The sequence below is a fragment of the Fibroporia radiculosa genome (genome assembly GCF_000313525.1).
Source record: "Fibroporia radiculosa TFFH 294 genomic supercontigs, scaffold40438, whole genome shotgun sequence".
Lineage (NCBI taxonomy): Eukaryota > Fungi > Basidiomycota > Agaricomycetes > Polyporales > Fibroporiaceae > Fibroporia > Fibroporia radiculosa.
The window spans coordinates 27,911-38,599 of NW_012133510.1; the positions used below are offsets into that span (position 1 = coordinate 27,911).

The window sequence follows — 10,689 nt, forward strand, 5'->3', positions numbered from 1 at the left end:
TCTCCTAAAGTCACAATGCTAAATGTACAGGCAAGGGGCGAGACTTCCCAAGATGGCTCCTCCCGCTGCACGAGATCTGCAGCGCGCTCTGCTGCGACGGTCGTCATCCATGTGGCATTGCTGAAAGTCGCAAGGGCCAGTGATGACCACCGATGACTCATCAGATCCGCTATCGACTTTCGCAACCGTTTCATCCTCATTTCTCTATGAAGTTCTTAGGCGTGTCACTCGCGGGGGTTTCCCGGCTAACGTATCATAGAATCGCCCTCTTTCTAGTCATATTCGAATTCCACTTACCAGCCGACGCATCACACATCCACTGTGCGAGATCACGGTCCCACCATCGCCAAATTGCCAAAGGTAGTCAGCCGAACATCCACCGGAAACTGGTCGCGAGAGATCGCATTCGATCTACAACCACATGGCCGGATTTTATATGCAAAGAACATAGTAAAGAAATATAGAAGAGAAGAAGACGAAAGTGGATCAACCAGAGGCTGCTGATCTGCCGTGTTCGTTACCTTCGGAAGATGATCTTAAATGCTCTGCTAATATTCTGAAACGTTTGGATCTGTTATGTAAACATCGTTGGCTCACAGCGGCCGCAATAGCGCTAGCAAGCAAGAGGTCCTTCATCCCGTCAGTGCCTGACGCTCACTGTCATGATAGTATGCACATCATTTCCTTGCGCTAACGCGCCTCAGTGACTATAGACTCACATAGCTACGAGCGAGATGTCATCAATATGAGAAGACTATACAGGATGCTATCTTGTAAACAAGATTGACCATCTTCGTAAGTAGACGACATGACCCTACGCTCAGCAGGTTCCAATACCAAGATCACGGAGGAGGATGATTGCCGCTTTCTCACCAATGGCAATAGCAGTCGAGTATGTGTTCTGTCCATTTTTGTTAGCAATTGTGGCTATCTAACATAGCGAATACTCACGGATGACACATTGGCTGGCGCAATGGACATGTCTAAGGAGGATTACACATCTGAGGGAGCGAAGAAAGAATATGGGCAATTACCTGCAACTTTGAGGTTTTCAACACCATAGACGTTCAAATTTGAATCGACAACCCCGCCGCTTTCTCGCGCTTTCATGGCGCATGTACCGAGCTTTGTGACAGGGAGTTAGACCGACGAACAGAGAGTTCGGGTCTAAGCTTACATGATGCCAAGCTGTAGCAACGACTCTGCGCGAGTAGACATCTATCGCTTGGTCATCCTCAGCCGTATACTCGATATCTGGGTCAGAGATGGTCGCAGGGTATACATCAGAACGACAGGTAGCGGCGCTGTTGTCCGGGAATGCGGGATGATTTGGGACATATTCTCCCCTGTATGAAGGCATGCGACGTGCAAGTTCCCTATTGAGTTTGTATGCCCATCTCAGGAGAGCAACGTCACCGGCGCTGGAAGTGGGGTATGGACATGAATGATAATCTGAGTGGCATAGAACATGTAACGCACTGTGAGAGATACTTGGGATCGAAATCTGGAGGTGCAGCCGCATCACTCGCTGAGGTAATATGCACATGGCCTATGGATCTAGGATAATTCAGATAATATACTACAGTCGAATATTTTGCTGGAGGCACAGTAGAAAGATCGCCAACAAAGCTGTAGGAATACTCAACTCGTATGAGCCTCAACACTCGAACGAGCATTTTATAATGACGCACAAACTGGCAGGACCGAGCCACATGGGGGGTTTATCTGGAGCGTTTGCGAAGTAGTCCATCCAATGTTGTTGAAAATCAGGCCCTATTTTCCGGAGTTCATTCTTATCAGGTCGCAATTTCACACCTGCGTCAATGCCACTTTATGTGCCTGTTTAGTTTGTGAAAGGTCATTGCTCAGTTATAGCTCACTTGTGCGCGATCAATCCGGACCCATCTTTGATCCATTGCGTCGTCCATTCTGAATGATTCACGTAAGTCTGATGGATTGCGTCATAAATACAATTACTTGCTTTCAATTTCATCCTTGTCGTTTCGTACAATGCCATCCAACGTTTCCGCCTTCTGATCAACGTGGTAAGGAACAAACATGACGTTGTGATCTGCGATACTGAAATTCAGCATGGTGAACACTGATCACCGGAGAGCATGACTCGATGGACCTTGGAAATTTTCTCCGACCCCAGAGAGGTCTACAATGGTCTCAATGCCTAGACTCTGTAGAAGATCCTTGGAGCCGATCCCGGACCGCTCCAGTATTGCAGGAGATCCAAACGCTCCTGCAGAGATCACCACCATCCGTCGCGCATGAGCAATGCGTATTTCTTGCATCGCATCGGGCCGCAATTGCGGATTAGACGAATATTCGATGCCAACAGCCTTTTTTCCACTGTACACAGTAAATGATACTTCAAGCGCTGCGCCAGCCGGAGCGCACTCACTCAAATATGACACGCTTCACTAGATATCCCGTTTCTATCTGGATGTTACGACAATCTTGCTGAAAAATGTAGTGATGTGGAATGTCAGATCGCCTTCCGTTCTGGGCGCCAATGTATCTACAGAATTTGATCAGAATGTTCTTACGGACCCGCGCAATAATCCGCGTACTTTTGCCATCGCTTCAGTAGGGTTATGAGTTGCAATGTCATGTAATTATTTTCGGAGGATAGCTCACCCCATACGCATTGATATCACCAACTCGCATTCCATTAGGATCGTCTGTGGATGATCGCGTCTTGTCATATTTTGCCGCAGTACTGAGGAACTCTTGACCCCATGTCGTGAAGAAACCCCCATATGAAACTCGAAGAGGTCCGGAATATCCGTGTGTGTCTTTCCCATCCTCTATCTCGTATGTTTCTGACTATAGATCGTAATACGAATGAGAAACATTGTTCATAGGCCAAAAGTATCCACTGGACCTTCTTCAACAGAGGAATGAGATCCTTGGAACTCCACCCGGGATTTCCATACACGGTCTCCCAGTCGTCGTAATCCGACGGAGAGGGACGAGTATACATCATGTCTAAATACATTGAGTGAAAGTGCATATCATTCACTTGAAGATCGAATGGGCTTACAGTTGACGCTGGATCCCCCACCCAAGCATCGACCACAGGGGACAATGGGAGACCTCCCTCCGAGGTCGTCGCTTTCCTTTCCAACATAGCATTTAAGAGTAATGCTGTCCGGTGACCCGTGGGAGAAGCAACGAACAGGCTGGATGTGCGTCAATTCTTCACGGGTGGGCGGTCCAGCTTCAACGACAAGTATGGTCAAAGTGCGATCCGCCAGCGCCAGACGGCCAGCAATGATACAACCACTTGTGCCACCTGTATCAGACATATCATAAGCCACCAAGTTGCGCTGGCCTGGCATACGCACCTCCGGCAATGATAACGTCTACTTCAAACTGATTGGGCATGTTGTAGTTACAGAATATTGAGAACGGAGCAATCTGATAGTAGAAGTAGGGGAACTGAGGGTGTGTGAAGCGGGGCCCTTCGTCCACGCTCTCTTTAACTTGTGGATTCAATGCACCAGGGACCCCACGATGGGCCTCACGACAGTTCCGAGATGGAGATAACAAAGAATGCCATCTTTGGTGAACGCTCAGAACGACGTCTTCTATCAGTGATGTAGCATAGTGATAGACCGAGCAAATTTGCAGAGTTTGGTCGTCCGACTGTCACTTTGATGACATAGTAGCCGCAGTGCAATCCCTAATCGCTTCGCGCTTCAAGAAAAACACAAATAGTTCCCTTCGTGCTCCCCTCGGTCGCACGAATCTAAATGAGCGTCAGTAGGCGGGTATAAGTATCATTCACTTCCATCATTTACGCAGCTGTAAGAGGGCACGCCTTGAGGCCGGCGCCATGGTCAAAACTCGGAGCGCTTGGCCGAATCCCAGCACAGAGACTGGCCCAAACGCCATACATATCGCGTCACTACTGCTGGGGTCGGACTCTATCGGACTCTAGCTTGGCTCATCGCCATAATGTCCGCCGGATTGAGGAACCAGAGCTGATTTTGCGAATTAACTGCAACCCAAGGCGCGAGTTCAACACAGCTTAAGGATACGTACACTGGGCTACCGACAAGATCACCGTTTTGGGGTAAAAGCAGGGCGTCTGTGGTACAGACGCCTGCTTACACCCCAGTCGGTTGTATCACTGTAAGCCTGAAGCTGACGAAGGAAAGCGCTTCGCCCCGTGCCTGACTCGAACCTCTCCTCGGAATGCAGTCGGAGCCGCCTGCGGCATGAGGCTGCTGACACTGAAGCTTCATTAGCCTCGAAACTTGCAGACCACGTGAATAATTTTCACAGGACTATCGAATCAGGACAATGGCATGCGATAACAGAATAAGCCTTGTTGAACCTCCGCGACCCTCACTCACCTATATGTAATATGCGGCCCAAGTCCCAGGCATACAGGCATACTGTGTGGAGTCTCGCGCATAGTGCTCGAGTGAAACTCAGAAAGTGTACACGTAAACGTTTTGATTGTAGAAATGCCTCTACCATGCGTCTAGCACATTCCCCCAATGCCGAGCTCTCGCATAACGATCTCAGATGCCTTCTCGCCAACGACCAATGCGGTGGAGTATGTGTTCTAATCCCAATTAATTGCTGCTCATGAGGGCGAAGAAAAGCGACTACGTACTGCAGAAACATTTGCCGGAGCGATTGACAGATCTAGCAAACGATGTATTGAGCCCTATAAAAGTTCAGGACAGGAGAACAGGATTACCGGCAACCTTGAGCCCTTCGACACCATATACATCAAGGTTCGAATCAACTACCCCGCCTTTATCGCGTGGTATCATTGCACATGTACCCAACTAGTGGGGCATAGATCAGGTGTTCCGGAATAATAGTATCGTGTCAAATAGCTTACTGAATGCCAAGTAGTCGCAACAACTTTTCGAATATATTCATCAATTGCCCGGTCGTCCTCCGTCGTATAGTCAATGTTCGGATCTGATACGTTTATGGGGTGTCTTTGAGATTGACAAGCCGCCGGGCTGTCGCACGAGAATGTGGGGTGGCTGGGGGCGAATTCTCCTCTGTAAGAAGGCATGCGTCGCGCAAGCTCTCGACCATGTTTATACCCCCATCTCAGAAGGGCAATATCTCCAGGCCTTTGGAACGGAACCGCATAAATATCAGCACAAAAAGGCTGCGAATACACAGTATGCGTACTGCACGAGGAAGTTCGGATCAAAGTCTGGAGGGGCGGTCATGTCATCCGCAGAGGTGGCATGAATATGGCCCACAGAATCAGGGTAATGTAAGAAACAACCAATCGAGCAGTACTTCCCCGGGAGAAATAAGGAAGGATCACCCATATACCTGCCGGCACTCGTCAGTCAGACGCTTCAGAGACCTAACGAATATGAATATCATACAGAGCGTAACAACCAAGCCACATCACAGGTTTATCTGGTGCATTGGCGAAATATTCTGTCCACCGTTGTTCGAACTCGGGGCCTAACTGGTCCAATTCTTCCTCTAACGGGCGTAGCTTGACTCCCCCATCGATCCCACTTGTAGTTTTCAGATATGAGCCAATCCCCGAGCATCGAGTTGTGACTTACTTATGCGACATCAATCCTGATCCATCCTTAGTCCACTGTGCGCTCCATTCTGTGTAATGTGATACGTCCTCAAAGCGATGTCACGCGAATCGGAGGACACACTCACTTTCGAGTTCAGCCTCATCGTTCTGAACGATCCCATCTAACGTCTCCACCTCTTGATCAACATTATAAGGAACAAACAGGACATTGTGGTCTATGATGGATACATGGTGAGCAGTGGAATAATGCACGTTGGAAATCAAAGAGGGGAGACCTTGATAATTTTCACCAACACCAGGAAGGTCAACAATGGTCTCGATACCAAGCGAGTGAAGAAGTACCCCGGAACCTATGCCAGACCGTTCCAAGATAGTGGGTGATGCGAGCGCACCCGCAGAAACTATTACCATCTGCCGTGCGCGAGCAGAATGCACCTTGTGAGTAACGGCCGCATGTAGCCTTGGATTAGGTAGGTATTCAACGCCGACTGCCCGATTACCTCTATTGAAGAGTAGTCAATATATATCATGTTTCTAGGATTGCACACTCAGACTGACTCGAAGAGAACACGTTTCACCAGATGACCTGTTCGTATCGTGAGATTTCTGAATTCCTTTTGGAAGAGGTAATGATGCGGTACGTCGGAACGCCGTCCGTTCTCCGCGCCAATGTACCTGAATGATGTGTTTACTGATCGATACAGGCTGATGTCAAGCTGATGTAGTACGTACTTCTCCCATCGCTGAAGCAGTGTTTTTGTCAGTAATAAATCAATAAGTGTCTGACATAACTCACTCCATAAGCATTAATATCTTGGGGTCGCATTCCGTTAGGGTCATTTGTTGAGATTCGCTTCTTGTCGTAACGGGATGCAATGTTCAGAAACTCTTGGCCCCATGTTGTGAAATGGCCGCCATACGAAACTTGAATTGGACCCGAATATCCATGCGTTTCCCTGTCATTTTCTACTTGATATGTCTCCATCTACATGAAACCCTTCAACACCTGAACATTTACGACACGAATGACTGTCCTGGCCTTCTGAAACAGAGGAAGAAGGTCTTTTGATCCCCAGCCCGTGTTCCCGTAGACGGTTTCCCAATCATCGAAATCCGATTTGGATGGACGGTTGTACATCATAACTAGATGCCGTTGGATGAGGCTCATGGTATGAATTAAATTAATTAACGAAATGCGCACAATTTACGCTGGAGCCCCCACCGAGGCATTCGCCGCAGGGCACCACAGGGCAACGCCCGCCGAGTTGCTCACACTTCCTTCCAACATAGCGTTTCATCGTGAGGCTCCCAGGAAGTGAGTGACTGAGAAAGCGAGCGGGTTGAATGTGTGGCAATTCTTCGCGAGTGGGTTGACCGGCTTCAATGACCAGAATTGTTAAGGTAGGGTCCGCCGTCGCCAGGCGTCCAGCGATGACACACCCTGCTGTCCCGCCTAGTACAATAGTAAGTAAAGCAGAAGTAGGGGACTCAAAAGCACGGACCACCGGCAACGATAATGTCTACCTCAAGCTCCTCCGTCTGACACGTCATAGTAGACTCTGAACGTCAATGATGTTGCGGGATGTGTACTATGTACCTGGGATCATCTAAATACTATTTGTGAATCTTATCATTGGTAATCCCACATCCAACTCTAACAATTCTAGACGCTATCTTCCATAACCCTGCAAGTACTTATCGTGAGGATGCAGACCTTATCGCTCAGCTATACGAGCTACTTACACTTGAATGGAGCTCTCGTGACACAGTGGTGACTGGAAGTGCGCTCTTAATAATCCCACGCCATCATCCACACAACTCGTCGATAAGGACGATGTACCAAACAACGCACCTGCAGTCCATAATACCCTCTGAAAGATTACTCATATGGATGCGCCATCCGTAATCCTGAATTTGGACTCGTTGATAGCAACTATCACTTCAATTATCTTGACATGTCTTTGAAAGACCAAAAGAGCGGTAAAGGACGGACGAATGGATCCAGTGCTATTATGATAAGACAAGGCGTACTGAAATTAAATGTTCATAAGTATCTTCGTTTACCTAGTGAATAACACCCGAACAGTCGTCGTGGAATACACTATGACGAGTCAAAATGTCATTCTAGGACACCCAACTCCTCGAGGATGATAGCTGCTGCCTTCTCTCCAATGACAATAGCCGTAGTACATGTATTCTGTTCAGTTTGTGTCAGAGATACAGTCAAAAACATCGCTGTAGATATTAAGACTTGGGAACTTACAGCAGAGACATTTCCAGGTGCAATTGACATATCTAAACACAATGCGTTCACGCGCAGTGACCCAAATCAGGTGTAGGGACACTTACCAGCCACTTTCAGTCCTTCCACGCCATAAACATTCAAACTTGAGTCTACAACACCACCATCCCCTCGTGGCTTCATAGCGCAGGTGCCCATCTACCAGGTGTTCTGCTAGTCAGTCTTACTTCCGTCACCGAGATCTTGCAACGCTCACAGAGTGCCAAATATTCGTGGACGTCTTTCGAATGTGCTCGTTGATAGCTCTATCATCATCCTCGGTGTATTTGATATTTGGGGCGGATATTGCAATGGGGGATTCATCCGAGTGGCAGACTGCCTGACTACCTTCCGAAAATTGAGGATGACCCGCGACAAACTCTCCCCGGTACAACGGCATACGACGAGCAATTTCTCTAGAAAACTTGTATCCCCATCTTAAAATAGCAACATCGTCTGGACTACTTCAGAGTCAATTGGATGGAACGGCGAAATAGCAGAGAACGGACCTGGTGAGAAATTTACAATCGAAGTCCATAGGAGCATCAATATCATCTGCAGAAGTGACGTGAATGTAGCCCCGGGATCCCGGATACTCGATGTGGTATCCCATGGAAAAGTATTTTCTCTCTGGGTCTATTGGGAGGCTGCCCATGTACCTAACAGCCAGACAGATGATTAGTCGAGATAATAGCGGGTCCCGCTGACCAAACGTACATGGAGACGGATCCAAGGAACATCACAGGTTTATCGGGAGCGTTGACGAAATATTCTTTCCACCTCTGTGAGAATTCTGGGCCGATAATTTCGAGCTCTGTGGACGAGGGCCGTAGTTTGGCGCCTGCATCGATCGAGCTGCACAAAGGAATATGAGCATTCATGCCATCGCCAATATAAAACGACTTGCTTATGAGCCATTAATCCCGAGCCATCAGTCAACCATTGCGCAGTCCACTCTACCAAATGCGAGTTCTTTTGTTAGCAAGGGGACCGCGAATATTCGACGATGGCGCGTACTTTCTACCTCAGCAGCGTCATTGCGTACAATACCATCCAATGTTTCAGCATTATTCGCAGCATGGTATGGTGTTAGAGTGACGATGTGATCTGCATAGATTTCTGAGCAATTGGAACCACGGGTACTTGACTGCCCATACCGACCTTGAAAATTCTCACCAACACCCGGTAGATCAACGACGGTACTGATGCCAAGCTTGTTCATCAGACGTTTTGCACCAATCCCAGAACGCTCGAGAAGTGCAGGAGACCCAAAGGGACCAGCAGACACAACAACTAATCGTCTACTACGCGCCAGATGCACATCCAGCGCTGCATCCGGCTGGAATCGAGGATTCGGAAGATACTCCACTCCGACAGCACGCCGACCTCTGGAGATAGAATTGGGTATCACACAGGAACCCCAAGTCTAATGTAGACCCTCACTCGAAAATAATGCGTTTGACGTGGTATCCAGTCACGACTTGTAAGTTAAGATAGTCGTGGCTGTAAATATAGCCATGAGCGACATCCGAACGTCTGCCTGTTTCACCATCTATGAACCTGCGAGGTTATGTTCACATGTAGCCACAAGTGTGAGCACTTGAGAGGATACATACTTTTGCCACCGCTGCATGCACTATAAATAACGTAAACATAATATACTGTGAGATAGATTCTCACCCCATACGCATTGATGCTACTTTCTCGCATTCCATTGAGGTCGTCGGTTTTGAGTCGCGTTTTGTCATATTTAGTGGCGACATCGAGGAATTGTTGGCCGACATTCGTAAACAACCCGCCGTAGGATATTTTTAGTGGTCCTGATGACCCATGTGTATCCGCATGCGACTCAACTTGGAACGTTTCCATCTATGAGAGGCGGTAAGGGCCAAAAGCAAACGATCAAGCACTTCACAAACCTTCTGAAAGAGAGGAATGAGATCTTTGGAACCCCATCCAGCATTGCCGTAACAATGCTCCCAATCGTCGAAATCAGACGCCGATGGGCGAGCATAAACCGCTGCTGTAGAGAGGTTAGCTCTGTCAAATGTGATTAGGAACATGCAACCTACCATTCACACTTGATCCTCCGCCAAAGCACTGACCACACGCAACCACGGGTGAACGAGATCCGAAGTCCTTGCTCTCTTTACCGACATGATATTTGATCGTAGTGCTATCCGGAACAAAGTGACTGGGGTAACGGGCAGGCTGGACGTGGGACAAGTCATCTCGAGTAGGGGGTCCTGCCTCGATAACGAGGATAGTAAGGGATGGATGCGCTGCTGCAAGACGACTGCCGATTACACAGCCACTAGTTCCACCTGTACACAGTAAGGATGCGACCGCAATTGGCAAGGGAATCAAATGATACGAGGGAGACTGACCTCCAGCAATGATTATGTCGACCGTCACCTCAGTCTTAGCTTTGTCCAACATTGATGAACTTTGGATCGGAAATCGAGGAGAAATGATCTAAGGAACTTGAATTCGCATTATGCTTTGAAAAAGTCTACTTATACTCTGCTGAGTGCATGCGGTGCAAGGCAAAGACAAGTGCTTATACAGTGAGTACGTTGTGAAACAGGGTACATGTCGGTGTTTTTGCGCAGCGCAGGATTCGCGTAACATGTGCGGGCCCGGTAGACTTGTAAACCAGTTTACGTTTAAGTGCACGTGAACAGATGCGATACACGTGCCTTGCCAAATTGAGGCGGAGAGTGAAAAGGCGTGTATGCGCGCGGCGAATGGAGCAGCGGAGTGTGAAACCCTACGTGCCGGGGACGAGGACCGACACCCAACGCCATGACACATCGCACCGGTGCATTGAAGTTTGATTGAAGCATCGCGGGACAAG

At 48.3% G+C, this 10,689-nt stretch overlaps 3 protein-coding genes across 3 annotated transcripts; all 3 read right to left on the reverse strand.

Moving 5' to 3' along the window:
• Positions 1-820: 820 nt before the first annotated feature.
• On the reverse strand, positions 821-3,396 carry FIBRA_08148 (uncharacterized protein; the record flags this gene model as incomplete). The annotated part of the gene is made up of 15 exons (XM_012329803.1): positions 821-901; positions 952-983; positions 1,035-1,125; positions 1,178-1,421; positions 1,480-1,629; positions 1,692-1,829; positions 1,881-1,948; positions 2,010-2,071; positions 2,132-2,358; positions 2,411-2,527; positions 2,580-2,590; positions 2,647-2,835; positions 2,894-2,997; positions 3,053-3,304; positions 3,357-3,396. 15 exons carry the CDS (start codon positions 3,394-3,396, stop codon positions 821-823), a joined length of 1,806 nt encoding a protein of 601 aa, XP_012185193.1.
• A 1,105-nt stretch (positions 3,397-4,501) lies between these two features.
• On the reverse strand, positions 4,502-7,102 carry FIBRA_08149 (uncharacterized protein; the record flags this gene model as incomplete). Its single annotated transcript, XM_012329804.1, has 14 exons — positions 4,502-4,585; positions 4,637-4,668; positions 4,724-4,814; positions 4,871-5,114; positions 5,176-5,325; positions 5,382-5,519; positions 5,571-5,619; positions 5,677-6,053; positions 6,110-6,226; positions 6,284-6,294; positions 6,348-6,536; positions 6,570-6,694; positions 6,753-7,004; positions 7,054-7,102. 14 exons carry the CDS (start codon positions 7,100-7,102, stop codon positions 4,502-4,504), a joined length of 1,908 nt encoding a protein of 635 aa, XP_012185194.1.
• Positions 7,103-7,670: 568 nt separating this feature from the next.
• On the reverse strand, positions 7,671-10,271 carry FIBRA_08150 (uncharacterized protein; the record flags this gene model as incomplete). Its single annotated transcript, XM_012329805.1, has 14 exons — positions 7,671-7,748; positions 7,815-7,846; positions 7,901-7,991; positions 8,050-8,293; positions 8,342-8,491; positions 8,550-8,673; positions 8,850-8,939; positions 8,994-9,220; positions 9,276-9,392; positions 9,449-9,468; positions 9,513-9,701; positions 9,752-9,852; positions 9,905-10,156; positions 10,220-10,271. 14 exons carry the CDS (start codon positions 10,269-10,271, stop codon positions 7,671-7,673), a joined length of 1,767 nt encoding a protein of 588 aa, XP_012185195.1.
• Positions 10,272-10,689: the final 418 nt, after the last annotated feature.